Source organism: Squalius cephalus, assembly GCF_949319135.1.
Source record: "Squalius cephalus genome assembly, chromosome: 8".
In the NCBI taxonomy this organism is placed as follows: Eukaryota; Metazoa; Chordata; class Actinopteri; order Cypriniformes; family Leuciscidae; genus Squalius; species Squalius cephalus.
The window spans coordinates 30,051,760-30,070,006 of NC_137129.1; the positions used below are offsets into that span (position 1 = coordinate 30,051,760).

At 37.1% G+C, this 18,247-nt stretch overlaps 1 protein-coding gene across 4 annotated transcripts in view; it reads right to left on the bottom strand.

Annotated features, from left to right (window-relative positions):
- The window catches only part of cspg5b (chondroitin sulfate proteoglycan 5b), a 44,413-nt gene that overhangs the window by 5,529 nt on the left and 20,637 nt on the right, over positions 1 to 18,247 (bottom strand). Inside the window, exons 2-5 of one of the 4 annotated variants that reach the window (XM_079877918.1) lie at positions 17,034 to 17,889; positions 12,464 to 12,652; positions 8,703 to 8,778; positions 8,063 to 8,119 (exon numbers count right to left, since the gene is read on the bottom strand). In XM_079877918.1, the coding sequence (XP_079734044.1) occupies positions 8,063 to 8,119; positions 8,703 to 8,778; positions 12,464 to 12,652; positions 17,034 to 17,889 (1,178 nt within the window). Of the gene's footprint in view, positions 1 to 8,062; positions 8,120 to 8,624; positions 8,779 to 12,463; positions 12,653 to 17,033; positions 17,890 to 18,247 lie in introns of all 4 variants that reach the window. The other 3 variants (XM_079877916.1, XM_079877919.1, XM_079877917.1) reach the window with 3 other exon arrangements.

Sequence of the window (18,247 nt, forward strand, 5' to 3'; positions counted from 1 at the left end):
CACACACAAGATTACTACAAGAAAAAGAAAGTAACAAAATGCAACACCCTATAACCTATTACACCTAGCATTAACATCTCAAATGTTTTTTCAGGGACCACTTGCAATGACACAATCCTATATGGACTTATTATATTTTTGACACTTCTGTGGTGCTTTTTTGGAGCTTGGTAGCCCCTAATGACAGTGCATGGGGAAAAAACTGGGTGAACACACAATGAGATTTGGAATAGCTGGTATGAAGCAGAGTAAATTATACATTTATTCTCTCTGGTATTTAACACTCCCCAATGTTATTTTGGGTCTCTCTTGTATATTGTTAATCGTCTATTGCTTGTTTATTTTATTATTTATTATTATGTATTATTTATGTTATTTCACTAATCTAATTATTCAGCAATAATATTGATCTGACTAAACTGAGCTGGACGATGAAATAATTTTTTGCAGAACTGCTTTGTAGATGAAATTAACTAATTTAATAATTGATCTTTTCAACAGAACTGAATCTACACTGACTTCAGCTGAACAACAGCTGAAATGCATAATTTTTCCTGTTATCACTGTATCACTACTTTGAAACAGTCTGTATTGTATAGCGCTACACTTCAACTGTGAGAGACGGAATCTAAAACAAAAATCCAGAAAATCACATTGTATGGTTTTTAAATAATTAATTTGCATTTTATTGCATGACATAAGTATTTGTTCACCTACCAACCAGTAAGAATTCTGGCTCTCACAGACCTGTCCGTTTTTCTTTAAAGGGGGGGTGAAATGCTATTTCATGCATACTGAGTTTTTTACACTGGTAAAGAGTTGGATTCCCATGCTAAACATGGACAAAGTTTCAAAAACTAAGTTGTACGTTTGAAGGAGTATTTTTGTTCCAAAAATACTCCTTCCGGTTTGTCACAAGTTTCGGAAAGTTTTTTTCGAGTATGGCTCTGTCTTACGTAAGATAGGATGGAATTTCCTTATATGGGTCCTAAGGGCACTTCTCCGGTAAGATCGCGGCCGCGCGCGCACTCGTAGACCAGAGCAAGAGAGTGAAAGCAGTTCGCCATCAAAGCGCCCTGCCCGGCTTTTGGGAAGTCAATGTCACCAAAGAAGTGTGTTTTTGGTTGCCAGGGCAAGACAACCCTGCACAGATTCCCAAAGAACCCAGCGTTAAGGAACCCGTGGATGGAGTTTGTTTTCCTGAGCATAAACGGAGTTGTGTAAGACTTTTGTTCCCTGCATTTCGACGATGATTGTTTTATAAACAAAGCCCAGATCTACGGATTTGCAGATCGTCTAATGCTTAAGGATCGAGCAGTCACAAGGTTCGCGGTCGTGCGTTGGAACCGGACGGTGAGTAAAACTGTTTGTTGAACAAATGTGTGTTGTCACTAGCTTGGCGCGTTAGCACAGCTTTAGCTTCGCCCACACGGCCCGCCCCCAGCCGCTCGTTTTTTTCCGGAAAGACTCGGTACAGCCTATCTTTATGTTAAAAATTTAATAAAACAAAATACTTTTTGGAGATATGAAGGATGCAATATTACTCTATAGGTACTCAAGATTAACAGGAGATTGAGTGAAAATGAGCATTTCACCCCCCCTTTAAGAAGTCCTCCTGTTCTCCACTCATTACCTGTATTAACTGCACCTGTTTGAACTCATTACCTGTATAAAAGACACCTGTCCATACACTCAATCAAACTGACTCCAACCTCTCCACAATGGCCAAGACCAGAAAGCTGTGTAAGGAATTCAGGGATAAAATTGTAGACCTGCTTAAGGCTGGGATGGGCTACAGGACAATAGGCAAGCAGCTTGGTGAGAAGACAACAACTATTGGCGCAATTATTAGAAAATGGAAGAAGTTCAAGATGACGGTCAATCCCCCTCGGTCTGGGGCACCATGCAAGATCTCACCTCGTGGGGCATCAATGATCATGAGGAAGGTGAGGGATCAGCCCAGAACTACACGGCAGGACCTGGTCAATGACCTGAAGAGAGCTGGCACCACAGTCTCAAAGAAAACCATTAGTAACACACTAGGCCGTCATGGATTAAAATCCTGCAGCGCACGCAAGGTCCCCCTGCTCAAGCCAGCGCATGTCCAGGCCCATCTGAAGTTTGCCAATGACCATCTGGATGATCCAGAGGAGGAATGGGAGAAGGTCATGTGGTCTGATGAGACAAAAATAGAGCTTTTTGGTCTAAACTCCACCCGCCATGTTTGGAGGAAGAAGAAGGATGAGTACAACCCCAAGAATACCATCCCAACCGTGAAGCATGGAGGTGGAAACATTCTTTGGGGATGCTTTTCTGCAATGGGGACAGGATGACTGCACCGTATTGAGGGGAGGATGGATGGGGCCATGTATTGTGAGATCTTGGCCAACAATCTCCTTCCCTCAGTAAGAGCATTGAAGATGGGTCGTGGCTGGGTCTTCCAGCATGACAACAACCCGAAACACACAGCCAGGCCAACTAAGGAGTGGATCCGTAAGAAGCATCTTATCAAGAACTACAGGAAACGTATGATCTCTGTAATTGCAAACAAAGGTTTCTGTACCAAAAATTAAGTTCTGCTTTTCTGATGTATACTTATACTTATATCATGCAATAAAATGCAAATTAATTACTTAAAAATCATACAATGTGATTTTCTGGATTTTTGTTTTAGATTCCGTCACTCACAGTTGAAGAGTACCTATGATCAAAATTACAGACTTCTACATGCTTTGTAAGTGGGAAAACCTGCAAAATCGGCAGTGTATCAAATACTTGTTCTCCCCACTGTATATAAATAAAGGTGACTTGGCTCCATCTTGTTTCCCTTTAATTCATTGTGATTCTTTTATTCATTGTACAGCACTTTGGTCAACTTCGGTTTGTTTAAATGTGCTCTATAAATAAACATTGAGTGACTGAAAATTAGGTATGGGTGAACTATTCCTTAAATTTCTTCCTAGCTGGTTTACGCCTTTAGTTTTAGTGCAATTATGTGTTATGCAAGTCTGTGGCTGCATCCAAAATCACATACTTACACATAGCGCAAAAACGGTATGTGACAAAAGTAGTATGTCCGAATTTACAGTACTCATAAAAGAGTAGGCAAACAGTACCCGGACATGAGAACATGAGGGAGGATATATGAATGACAGTGAAGCTAAGCAACTGATGCTGGTAGGTCACATGATTATGACAACATGGCAATATATCCAAATTTCACTCATACTACACATATTCATTCTACATTTTCTGCACATTTTTAGTGATTGCCAAGTAATTACTTATTCAAAATAAGTACCTACTCAAGAGAATAGGCCATTTTGGATGCAGCCTGTGACTCTTTCAATTGTCCAAGCAGTAATAAAAAAAATAAGGACAACTAATAACTTAAATTTTTATTTTCAATAGACTTTATTTCATAGTAATAATTATGAGATAAAGCAATTAAAGTGCCCCTATTATGGTTTTTCAAATATTCCCTTTAATGCAGTGTAATATAGCTGTCTGTGGAAGTCAAAAGTGTGCGATAAATAAAGTTGTTTCCAAAAAGAAAGAATCGATTCTGAACCGCCTTAATGAGTCGTCTGTAATTCGAATCCCACTGTGTGATAGTTCAATGTCACTAGAAAAGACATTTGCATAATGCCCGCCTATGTTTTACGTTGTCAGCCCGCGGACATCATTTTACATCACCGCGTTATTTTTCTGAAGACTGCTTCTCAAATCTCAGAGTTCAACGTGGGATTTGCAAAACACTTGCTCTTGAAAGATTTATCTGGTTTGATTTATTTTATTCTTGACCCAGTTTATTTGGACCAGCTTGCTCCTCAGAATCACAACCTATAAGTATGATTAATCATTGATGAATATATTTTCTAATGGGTGTTCAAAATACGTAGATTTGGGTTTTATATTGTGTACGTTTATGACTAACATGTTATTACTGTCTTACTGAAATACTTCTGCTAAGCAGCTGTGTGTCTATTAATGCAGATTGTCTGTCATTCTTACTACCTTGAGTAAAAGGTGGAGCAAGATTTGCTTTACAAACGTTAATTTTACACAAGTCATTCACGTTAGAGCTCGACTAAAGTATGCACCGTTTTTGATACAGTTCCCGCATGTGCACTGCAAAGAAATATACACATCAGTTTGTTGATGGACATACACTTATTAATGCTGATGGTGAGGAATTACAGTTGAAACTGATAATGTACATAATGTACCTCAAACTGAGTAGTGTATCACTGATAAACGTCCTGCTCAAGTCGTCCTTGCGATGAAGGTTCGGATTGAATAACTAGTTCTTCCAAAGTTTCATCATCGGACTCGCGCTCGGATTGATATGGTAAAATCGACATCATCGTAACTGTCTTTACAGTGTGTACAATCGGTGAGATTTAGGAAGCCTCTGGACGGAGCTTAAGTTCAGTTATAGTAATGGGCGTTTAGCTCCTGAAATGTAAGCGGTAGACCAATCACAACAGACTGGACCATCTGGCCAATCAGAGCAGAGCAGGCTCGCAGAAAGGAGGGATTTAGAGAGACTGATTCATCCATCGAGTCGTCAGAGAATCATTGAAAAATGTGGTGATGTGCAATGTATATTGAGAAAATGAAAGTGTTTTTGACCTTTGATGTATGTAAACCTGTTGTAGAACAAAAAATTAGGAGCCTTTAAAATGGCATAATAGGGGCACTTTAAAACAAAAGATTAACATCAATTGACTCAGTCAACAAGTCAATTTTAACTTTTGTCTATTTCACATTTCTCATTTAGTATCTCAATTTCAACTGTTATGATTGACTTAATCTCATAATTATGACTGTCTAAATTATGAGAAATTCAAAATCAACAAAAGCCATAATTATGACACAATGAAATTGAGAGTCAATAGATAAGTATTTTTTTGTTTTAATTGTTCTTTTAATTGATTATTTAATTTATTTTCTAATAATAATGACTTAATTACGACAAAGTCGTAAGTCAAAATTATGATAACTCGTGTCCATTTAAATGATCTTTTTTTGACTTTGTGTCAATTATGAATCACCAAAAGTATGATTTTTTTTTTCTTTCTTGTGTGGTGGAAAGGGGCTTCCATATGTGTGGGATGCTACACATTTGAAGATGTTCATCCAAAGAATGCATGGTCTGATCACTCAAACTGACTTGTCAGATCACCGGATGTTAATACTAGCTGTAAACAAGGCCCTGGAGAACCATAACATCAACAAAACTGTCTGGAGTTTATGAGGTGAGCGCATGGATCTGGATTCAGTTTTTACTCCACAGCTCAAAGTAGGAAATGCTAAATTTCAGAGCATAAACTGATCCACAACCAGGAATTTCAAGGGATATCTGCAGTTTTCCCCATTTACCAAGAGACATTATCAACACAATATAAGCATAGTGGTTACATTAACTGGATAATATGCCACGAACAGTAAACCTTGCTCATTCATAAGGCACTGTTTTAATTGTTAAGCAATACTTAGTTAAAATTATTAAATTTGGTGTTTTTAAAGCAACGTTTACTGCTGTGAGTGTGAGACTGTCGGATTAACTAATGCTAGGCATTAAAACACAAGTCGATTAAAAGCAAAGCTTTTTTGAATATTTTTTAATATCTTGCTACCTGTAATATCTCTTATGAAACCACAAAGGAAAGAAAATACTTTATTCACGCTGCTGAAATCAGAAGTGTAAATACTCATTCTCAAGAGAGAGAAGATAAAAAAAGTCAAATAAATTCTCCCAGGAGGTGGAAAGACAAGTAAACAACTCACAAGTAAACAAAGCCACCTAGGGATATTTTCATGGCTCTTTCGTCAACAGTCTGTCATCAATCATCCCTCATTTCTTGCCTCATCTCAGTTTTGCTCTATTTCTCCTCCCTATTGCACAGTGAAGCTGTCAACTCTCTTTTAATCATAAAAGAGTCTTTTCCAGTACGAAATCATTGGGGGACTGGGCCGACAGAAGTTGACTGAGGTTAAAAAATTGCATTTGTGAAGGCAATAAAAAATATATATACCAAAAGAAGAATGGGTAGAAACTAGACTAGTTTTTATTTTCAATTCAGAATAAATAAATGGCCTAAATCAAAGTACTGGAGAATAGGGTCTGACAAGGTTCACCAGGTACTGCAGGGTAATAGGTCCCTGGGTGAATATAGAAGTAAGACAACACTTTGGTCCTCCTTTAAAGATCAAATGTTACACGCTAGTCTGTGCAACATTTATTCATGGCAGTCTACTCTGAAAGGTTACCAAAAGATGGGAGCACAGAGCTTGTACTCTTGAACCCAAAACAGAAAGTTTAAATAAGGCAGGGGCAATCCAACCCTGCTCCTGGAGAGCTACCGCCCTGCAGATTTCAGCTCCAACCCCAGTCAAACACACATGAACCAGCCAATCAAGCTGTTTAAGGTTACTTGATAATTACAGCAAAGTGTGTTGGAGCAGGGTTGGAACTGAATTCTGCAGGATGGTAGCTCTCAAGGAGCAAGGTTGGGGAATCCCTGAAATAGGGCTTTTTAAACTGTGCTTACAGTATAACAGTGGGTTATTGTTGTGAATATAATCCCTGGTAGAGAAACGTTTCACACTTCTAATTAAGATGTGGGGTTAGCACCGCTTTTTACCCAGGGTTATGAAACCTCACTCCAGAGCAGGGTTAGCACTGCTTTTGCAATGTTAATGTGAAGCAAGATAACCCAGGATTCTGATAACCAGGACCCAGAATGACTTTGGGTTAACCATTTCAAGTGTGAAAACCCTAATGTTTCTCTTGTTTTTTCTGTCTCTAATGTTTGTTTGTTTTTCTTATGTGGCGGAAATGGGCTTACATATGTCTGGGATGATACAAATGAGAAGATACACAACATTATAATGTACAGTACATCAAAAAAATATTTTCATTTAGAGATTTTCTAAAGATTATATTTAACAGTTCACAAGGTTCCTACATATTTTTCATTTCAAAATTCTATTCTCAAATTTCCAAACCACTCAGTAGATTTTTTTCAGACCATATTTAACATACATGGTTCATACAGCATTATTTTCAGCATTGTATTTGGTATAGTGTCCAGTCATCTCATCTGTAAATAGTTTCATTTTCTCAGTTTTTTCATTAGTTTTCTCAAAGTGATTATATGATGAGAACAAACCTAAAATGCTTTATAACCTAGATATGTTCACCTCTGACGCACCAGTTTGATACAGTAAATGTGGTTTGATTTTGCACGATCACCAAACAGCAAAGTACAGTCTGATTTACAGTCTGCTCCTTTATCTGTTGCTGGTTTGAGTGAACATTCATTTAGTGAAGTTCAAAAGACACTTACTTATGGTAACAGTTTAGCATAATGAAAATGTGCGCCTTGAATTCGTGTTTGACTAAATACTTGTTATGCTTGTAATGCTTTGGCCTAAACTTTTGCTATGAAAACACTGCTTGTATGATAAATGTATTTTTTGAAATCCTTAATTTTACTTCCATACTTCATTAAGCTGCATATAGAAACCCAGATTTCAAGTCATCAAATTATTCGTTTTTTTTAAAGGATTAACTGGACAATACATGATGACAAAGGTAATCTACATGTAGCCTAATAGAGGAAATTAGCATGCACAATTAAATATTCAATATTTAATTAAATATTTCAGATGATACAACATTTTTTATACATTACTCTGCACAAACCTTGTAGAGTAGTCAACACAAATTTTAACAAGGTCACTGTGTTGTTAGCGCTTTTGATGATGCACATTTAGTTTAACAGCTGACAGTGACACTATGCTGGCTAGCAAGATGTTAAGTTACAGAAATCAAGTTCTCACACTAAAAAGTCAAAATAGCAACTACGGTGAGGACATGTCTCTATTTTTATCCAATTAACTCTGTTCTTGCTTTTCTATATCATTTCTCAGTAAGGGGAAAAAGTGTTTTAACAACTATTACTTTTAGAGGTGAGTAATAATGAAGCTACAGGACTAAAGTCTAGCAGCAGGGTATCAAAGCAGATTGGGAGGTCAGTTCGAGTCATCTTACCTCACTGCAGGGATCCTCTTTGGGTTTATATTCCCACGTGTATCTGCTCATGGTTTTCTAAGGAGTGGGGTGGCGAGAGAGGATTACTCTACTGACACACTTCTAGTACTTTGTTATCATGCCCTCTTAATTAAATCGGCATTCGCCTCAGCAGATACTCCATTATATTCACTGTATCCTGTATAAAAACAGTTAGGACTAAAACTCTAATTTAGGTTTAACCATTTGACAATCATTGCATTGATTGTCCAGGCACACAACACAACCGGTAATATGATCAGTATGTTTGGAAACACGAAATATTCCAGTTTCCGCATTATTCATGCAGCCTGTAGTACTTCACATGACCTCAGGGGGAACAAGCGTATCAATGACAAAGAGATAGCGAGGAGGAAGAAGAAGGTATCTCTATTTATCATTATCGTAATGATAAAGAGAAGAGTGGAAAAGAAAGATCTCCCACACAAATAAAGAGTAAAACTATAAGAGAGAAGGCAGAGACAGAGCGAGCATTTTCTCATGCACAGTGGAAAACAGAGGGAAAGACAGGAGAGGAAGTTACCTGACACATAATGTTATCATAGTAAGCCAAATCACGGGCATGGGGGAGGTTAGTCGGGGTGTCACACAGTTTCCTTACATTTGCCTGAGAGCCCTCTGCGACGGTGGACAGCGAGAAGCTATCGATGTGCTGCTCCGACTTTGGGCGGCATTTACTGAAAGACAAAGAGAAAGAACAAGAGATAGTAAAATGGATAGATCAATTAAATGGGAGCTTAATTCTGGGAGATATTACTATTAATGATCCAATTAAATGCTTTTGATAAGCACAGTATTTCTTTCCTATGGAAGCTTGTTTCCGCCACGGAATAAAACAATTAAAAAAGATAATTGCGACTTTTTATCTCCCTACTGCAAGTTCACATCTCATTTAATTTCTCAGAATTGCGAGACATAAACTCGAAATTGCGAGTTATTAAGTGAGAATTGCGAGACATAAACTCGCAATTGCGAGTTATAAAGTCCAATTTTATTCAACTTTTTTTCAGAATTGCGAGTTTATATCTCACAATTCTGACTTTATTTATCACATTTGCGACTTTATCTCACGCAATTCTGACTTTATAACTTTCAATTGTGAGTTTATATTAGGGATGTCCCGATCCGATCCACGGCATCGGTATCGTGCCGATACTGGCCCAAAACGCTAGATCGGATATCGGAGGGGAGAAAAAAAATTATCCGATACCTATGATCCGATACCCATTAGGGGTGGAACGGTACGTATTCGTACTGAACGTACGTTCGGTGCATGGATTTACACAGAGAATACACGGTATAAAAATAAATAAATTAATAAAGTGCTTACATTAATTAATGTAATACGGAACTAACGTTACTGTTAGATACGCGCATATGCGGGTTCTTTAAGGCCTCATTATACTTCTGCGTCGGACCTACGCCGGAGCCTATACGCCGTAGGCAACGTGTTGGTTTTAATTTATACTTCTGTGTCGTTGTCCGCGTTGACGCGCACCTAGGGAGCATGTGAAACCCCAAGGGAGGGGTTCTGGCAGACCAATCACCGCGCTTGTGTCCGCGTAGAATTGACGCGTTGTTACATTTTTGGAGAGGTGCACGTCAGGGTACGCCGTAGGGTACGCGCGCTACACACAGCCTACGACGTAGCTACGGCGGCAGTTCGACGCAGAAGTATAAAACAGGCTTTAGGGACACCTAATCTGTAGCTCTGAACGCGCGTCTATATCGCTTCAAACGCTCACTTTATCATTATACGCGCGCGGCGCGTCCTATTCACTTTGGACGCGCGAATGGATTCAAACTGTTCAAGCATCGAACTAGACGCGATAGACGCAAATTTGACGCTCTATTCGCATTTGGTGTGAACGCAGCAAAATGAACAGGCTGCGATGTCAAGATTGCAATGCTGGAGTGTGTGTGTGTCAGAGAGAGAGAGGAACGGGCGCGATCGAACAGTGGAAACATAAAAACATACTCCGTCATTTTCATACAGGACATCATTAAAACTGCAAAAAGTGTTTAGCCTACTTATATTTGTGTAAAACCCAACATTGTGCTTTTGTCAAACTGTAAACTCTTGTCAAACTGTAACTGACACACACACACACACACACACACACACACACACGCTGTTTAAAAGCAAAAATGATATCATCTTTTGGACATTCATCATTGCATTGGTTTTCATTTCTTGTCCTAAAACAGAGCACTAATCTGTTTATTTTTAAGTTACACATTCTACATTGAATAAAAAAGAAAATCAAATGTGTTTTTAAAAGTAGTATTATTTTATACAGAAATAAATTATTTATAATTCAGATGAGAATAAAGTTAAAGTTAATTAAAATTTAAAGGAAACAAATATATTGATCTGAAATATAGCAAATTAATTTTAAATTCATTCAGGTTACCAAACATATCTCAAGGTCTTTTGAATAAAGGCTGGCAGTCTTTCATTATCAACTGTTGTTGTGGACTATATACTGGAGAAGTATTTGTTCTCCATTTGAGTGAGATGTTTTTATGTGGCTAATTGAGCAAAGTGCTTCCATTATATTTTATTATTATTAGTATTAGTTCAAGAATAAAATAAAAATATCGGATTGATATCGGTATCGGCAAATAGCCAAAGCTGCGGCATCGGTATCGGTATCGGAAGTGAAAAAGTGGTATCGGGACATCCCTAGTTTATATCTCACAATTCTAAGAAAAGTCAGAATATTAGAATCTTATAATGCGTAATATAAGAATTGCGACTTTATTGCGAAATTGCGAGATTATATCACACAATTCTGATTTTATAACTCACATTTGCAAGTTTATATCACACAATTCTGACTTTATATTATAGAATTCTTACTTTATAACTCGCAATTGCGACTTTATATCACGCAATTCTGATGTAAACTCGCATTTGCGAGAAAAGTCAGAATTGTGAGATAAAAAGCCGCAATTACCCTTATTTTTTATTTTGTGGTGGAAACAAGCTTCTATACTTTCCTGTGTTGATATACACTACCGTTAAAAAGATTGGGGTTGGTAAGATTTTAACTTTATTTTTAAAAGTCTCTTATGCTGACCAAAACTGCATTTATTTGATCAAAAATATAAAGTAAAATGTGTCATATTTAAATGACTTTTTTTATTTATTATAAAAAATATATATATATTTTTTTATATTATAATTTTTTATTTATTATATTTTTTTATTCCTTTTTTTATTCTTATTTAAATGATTTTTTTCCCCCGCTGATCAGCAGCCAGCACTCTAGTCTTCAGTGTCAAATGACCATTCAAAATCATTCTAATACGCTGATTTGGTGCTTATTATCACTGTTGAAAACAGTTGTGCTAATATTTTTATGCAAACGCTGAATAAAAAGAACATTTGAAATAGAAATCTGCTGTAACATTTTTAATTGTCATAATAAAATGTCTTTATGGTCACTTGTGCTTCATCCTTGATGAAAAAAAAAAAAAAAAAAAACTGAACCCACACTTTTGAACTGTTTGTTTCCTATTGAAACAGGACATTGTGGGACAAACAAATAAGCTTGTTCTTTTTTTATTTTTAGCTTTTATAAAATGGACCTTAGTTTGCAGTGGGAAAAATTGTAACAAACTACTTGGCAGCACTGAAGAGAGCCTTCAAAACTATTTAATTACATTTTTTACAAAATCCCCCCAAAAAAACATATGACTTTCGCTAGTTCTAGTCAGAAGCAGGTGATATTCTAGCATCTTTCTCCATTGATGGCCATATAAAGGTAGCTGTGACAAATTATCTCAAGCAAACTCAGATGGCCTCAAGGCAAACAAACATGAGCTACTTTGATTTTAATTTCATAGGGTCTTTAACTTGGTATTCTACTGCAGTGACTTGGACATTTTTGCTATATTTAATGCACTGGATTAAAAGCTCATGTTGTTTCTGCAAGCTCACAGATGTTACCTGCAGCAGATTAGAACTCAGGCTTACACAGACTTTTCACTGTTGTCATTTTGTCCTCATCGCTATGCTCCCTTCCCTTTCTCTCCTCTCCTTTTCTCTTCTACTCCTCTGCTCTCTATCCACCCATCTCTAGGACTGTTTAAATGCCTTTGGCAGCACAGTATATAGGTCATCCTCTCAGTCACACATACACTCACTTGTGTTGCACTGTCAGATTGGCCTACTTTTAGCAAAGAACGGTGATGTCATTGTGTTCAAATCCCATGTTAACACTGTACATTTTATTGTACTACTCTATGTATGCGCCAATATGTATTCAGCTCAATCAATTGATATTTAAATCGCCAAATCTGAAACTAAGACTCCAGGAAGTGTCCTTAGGAGTGCAAGTTTACATTAAGTTTTACCTGTGCTTGCGAAGTTGTCGGTTTTCAGTCTTAAGCATGTGCAGCCTCTTGGAGAAAAAGACTATAATCATGAAGAGGAGGAGCAACATGATGGCGGCTCCGCCCACTGCTATACACATCACTTGGAAGTCTGAAATAACAGACTCACACCTGGAGCCCTTGTTCCATATATACTCCTGAATGTTACACCTGCAAAACAAGAGAGATGTTAGGGAAAAAATGCAACATATACAACATATTTCACATGAAATTGTCACAAAAGTGAATTGTTAGTCTATGAGCAGAATTTGTGACAATGCAGTCTATGCGAACACAGAAGTAAATCTGGTCAAGAGTTTTGGAAACAACCAAAGAACTTGTTAAATGCAATAGAAACTGAACTGAAATGCAATAGAATAGAAACTAGACTGAGAATTATTTACTGAAATAATTATTTAATTCATTATTCAATTAGAGAATTGTATAGCTCAGGAGAACTTGTTTAATCCTTAGGAAAAAATAAAATGGCTATACTGTTATGTGATGAGTTCATATTAAAAATCTTCAGTTTTCGATGGAAAATTTTGAAATCACGGAAAATCTGAGAATAGTTTGTGACATTGAGATCTCAAGATAAAGATCTCATTTGTGACTTTCATTACCTACGGGAATATATTAGCAACAGAAACAATGAATGTAGAGAAATAAAAAGAATGAGTCCAAAGCTTGAGTTGTCATATAACTCAAACAAATTGGCCATGACAAACCCATCTGTGCATAGATAAAAGAAAAAAATGGAGATAAACACTATAGATGTAAGTATCCTTGTTCACCATAAGTGTGCTGTGAGTGTGTTATGTGGCCTGTTGACCCATTTATCATTACAATGATTCTTCTGCAAGGTTAGTCCTACAGAGCTTCCAGCTGCACGACTGGACAGATGGCCCTGTCAAGGATGTGCATGTGCTGGTCCCACAGAGAATAAAGCACCTGAGCTATGCACAATTCACATCTTCCAAAATAGATTTCCAAATTCTCTCATTTACCATATTACAAAAGTGTTGTCATTGTTCTAGTGTCTGAGGTGTTCAATATCTTATTGAAGATGCTTGGTCTATTTTTTGCATATTAGCTCATATTGTTTGTCCGTTGAGACGGAATCCAGCAGGTAAATCGCTGCCAGGTTAATACTCAAAATGTAGTGTGATTGCAAGTGTTAAATTGCTTTTATACGACAGTTCAGTAAACAAGAGGTCACTATTGAGTAAATTACATTTTTAGACATGATATTGCATGTTTTTGCTTGAAAATTAAGCCAAATCAAATAAATAAATGTCATCAGACTAACAGACAATGCAACAAGAATCACAAACCACACATATACACTTACACTCAGTAGTACACTCAGCATGTGTACATTTTGTAATGAGTGAAAGGCCCATCAATACTACAGAGGAAATCATGCTCAGTGTGCATGTAGGCCATGTTTACTCTTTAGCCTAAAGATATCAATTTGAAACTCAGTTTTATGGTCTATTACTAACTACCCCTCTATTTAGAGCAAGCCATTGGCCTGGTTAAACAGAAACATTTACTATTTCAGCAAATGCACACATATCAGCAAATAATTAAACCCACACCACCCTCTGGATCCCCCCCAAATAGTATGTTCATCTAATAGGTCATTCTTTACATGCCCTGCAGATGGACATCTGGGCTTTTCTAATAGCACTGACCCCATTAGTGTAGACAGCACTCTGTCACTCTTTCTCTCAGCGATCGACAAGATAGCCCCGCGGCATGAGCCACACAGCGAAGTCTGATTGAAAGTAGCCCTTACATACTACAATGGAGCCAATGGAGAATGGGGGTTTGACTAAATATATAAATGAATAAAGTAAAAGAGATCAATTAAAATAAACAGATCTTTACAAAATTACCATTTTATTACTTATGCCTATTTTAATTTTGCTATGAATAAATACACATAAAATAAAATGAAGTAAAATAGACCAGTAAAAAAATCTAAGTAAAATAAAAATGAAGTTAAATTAAAATTAATGATTAAAATTAAAAGATCAGCCAATAAAATCAAATATTTCTAATATTCTACTATTTTTTCTAATTACATATTTAATCTAATCATTTTATTTTCACTTTTATTATTTATTTTAAATAACTAAAACAAAATTATTTATCTAATTATTTCTATTTTACTTTCTTTTTCCCATTTTATTATTGTTATTATTATAAATAAATTTAAATTAAATAGAAAAATAAATTCTTTTTTTTTTTTTTACTTGTTTACTGACCTTGATTTTTCATTTATTTTACTTATTAAACTTAATAACTTACTTATTACTTATTTTTATTAAGATATATAAAACAAAGAAAAATGTTTGGTTGTTTTAAAGTAAAGATCACAAAGCCAAGCTATTCTTTTGGAAAATGTGCACAGATCCATTACAATAAGACAAGGAAGAAAGGGATTTTCATAGGTATGGGCAGCATCCCACGCAGAGCTAGTGGTCTAAATGGTCTAATACACAGCAGCTTAACACATCACACCATCTAGCCTTGAGGCTTCACTACACACAAATAAGATTCCCCAAACCCCACTATTATGGCTCAGACCACCAGCTCAAAGCAGGGTCTTTAGCTCTTAAACTGAAATACACACATTCACAGATCTGGGCTCTGACCCAAATCCCTTTGAGCAAATGTTTAATAAGGGTCTGCATGGGCCTCTGAGTATAGGGTTGTGGCAGTAGTGGAGGCTGGTTTAATAGAGTGACATGCCGCCAAGCCACTATGACAGGCTTGGAAATTTCAGAGTGTGGAACTGAAATTATAGCAGTTGAGTGTGAATGAGATAAATGCTAAACATTCTTAACATGTACACAGGAATTCAACACAGATCATCTCAAGAATGATGTATATATCAGTATTAAAGCATTTTACCAATCCCTATTGTGCGTCAAACTGGTTAAACAAATAAAAAAAAAGCATGTTCAATTGGTTACTACACTATTGAAATTATTAGTGTTAATAGCATTAATGTAATTTGTGGTGTTTCATAAAAGTATTTGTATTTTAATAAGGGTAGATAGACTTTTGAAGGCACTGGGAATGTATTACTGAAGGTCACTGGTGAAAAACTAGATTGTTCTGTTCTACCCTACCCAACCACACAACATATACTGGATCAAGTATATTTAAGGCAACAGCTAATGATCGCTGATATTTCTAGCAGATGGAGGGAAAATAATAAATTACATAAGTGAGCTGTTTTTCCTCAACCTACAGCAATAGAGTGTAATAGCAGCAAGTTGCTGCTTCATGTTCATGCAGCAGCAACTTGGAGAACTTAAAGTCCCCCTGTGTTGAAAATCAAGCTTTTAATGTTGTTTGTCTATGTGGTGTTTTTAATGCAAACCATGTGCAAAGTTTCTGATGTCACAAACTACCTTGTAACCAATCATGGCAACGTGTGATCGTCAACGAGAGGATCTCTGAGCTGGTTCGAGCGAGTGGAGGTGGGGCTAATTTGCATATTCATAGAACCGCATATACTAAATGAGGCAAGGGTGTAGTTACATTCAAGCTATTTTAAGGCATGACGAAATTTTTTTCAAGGAAAAAACATTTGCTTATGTCATTTTTGTGATCAAATGTAAGTTAAGGGATACAATTATTGACTACAGGAGGACTTTAAACAATGATGTAGCCTGTAGACCTTTTCCTTTACCATATTCAAAACCGATAAGTTATACATACATACACAATAACAAAAATGTCAGAGCGGTGGTGTTACATTAGGATCAAAACATTGTGTAATTGAGCTTTTAGATAAAGGCCTAAAGCTTTCCTATAAACCCTATGGCAAATGACGCACAGTGTAAAAATGCTTGCATGACCTGGTTAGCCCAGACCCACATGTTTGCATGAGCTTGGCCCAGTTTCAAGATCATTGAGGATAGGCCATTTTACTACTGTTCCCAAGAGATGCCTTCAACTGAGACTCAATCCGTCTTCAATCCCAACATTTGACTTTGGGACATCTGAGAGACCAGCACTAAGCTTCTCTTGAAAATGTAAAACAAACATAATCCCGCACCCTGAACAGATGTATGAACACAACCAAAGGATTGAGTTACATCTTCAAACTCATCAGTATTTAATCAGATGCTGTAGATTCTAGCAGAATAAGTCCATTGAACATATTTTTGGAGTGCTTTATGATGACCTTAATGAGATAACTGTAACTGTCAAAAGCCCGTTCACACCAAGGACAAAAACTATAACCATAAAGTTTTAGCCTAATAATCATTCTAATTCTATGAGAATGGGGAAGTCCACAGCACAGCTATAACAATAACAACACAGGGGAAAGATAATCACTTTCAAAACCAATTTTTCCAGCCAATGAATGATAACATTGACAGAATCCAATCGACTTTAAAGAGCTTGAGCATTTAAAGTGGCAGATGACAACTGCAGCACGGCTTATGAAAAACAGAATGTTACTAGTTATTGTTATATTTATTGTTCTTGCTGTGAAGGGGCCTTTACGCACATGCATACGTCTTACCGGCAAAAGGCGCCAATACCGTCAACCACATAACACTGTCCCCCATTGAAGCAGTAACTGGTGAAGATGTCGCACGGTGAGACACATGTGCTGTTGATACGCACAAATCCAAGAAGACAACCAGAGTTGTCAAGCATGTCCGATACTCCAGGTGAAGTTTCTCCAGATCCACCATCATCAGGGTTCAAAACTCTTGTGTTGGAGGGAACCACGCTGGCAACGAGAGGAACGTTTTCATCATCCATGTCAGGTGGCGTTGCTTGGCTCTCCTCTAGGTAAACTTCGGTGGGTGAATAGTCAGGTGACAGATAATCATAAAAATCAGAAAGTGTCCAGGAGGTTGGATCTCCTCCCTGGAGCTCCTGAACCCAAGGAGGAGGATCATGGACAACGTGCTGTTGGTGAGAAGGGTTGTAAAAATTCACTGTGATAATTTCTTCTGGTTGGGAATGGGTAAACTCAGGAGGAGGAATCGTGACTTCATCAAACAACGTCCCATCTGCTTGTAGTCTCTCACTCTTCCAGTGAGGGGCAGTATCCTCGATTCCCTCTTCGCTAAAGTCTAGCTGGGACAAGCCACGTGCCCGGGGTTCAGCCAGAGTGGGCAGCCGGGCAGCTATGCCATCTCTCGGCAGGTCAATGAGGTGTTCCTTTTCGGCTGAATCAACACTGATGTCCTTCACAGCACTGGTTGAGGTTTCTCCGCCGCTGCCGGACTCCTCCCCAGCTCGTGGTTTCCGAGAGTGAATGTGGGCCTGGGCAATAGGTGTGACCTCAACAGGAAGTGCAGGCTTAAGCCCAACCCCATTCAAGTCTGAGGAGTTAGTGCCAGTAGAATTGGAGATAAATGAACTGCCTGAAAAAATTAAAATAAAATAAAAGTTATTGACAACCTTATACCTCAATTTATTTTTGCTGATTGTTCAATTAAATTTATTTACCAATACTGGGAATTAATTTCTCCATTTCTACTCCAGTTTTCACATACCATTCTTTTTTTTTTTTAAAGAAACTAATACTTTTATTCGGCAAGGATGCAATAGATTGATCAAATGTGACACTAAAGACATTTATTATGTTACAAAATATTTCTATTTCAAATAAATGCTGTATATGTTCTTTAATTAAAAAATAAATAAATCTTTTGAACTTTCTATTCAAAGAATCCTGGAATAAAATGATCATAGTTTACACAAAAATATTAAGCAGCACAA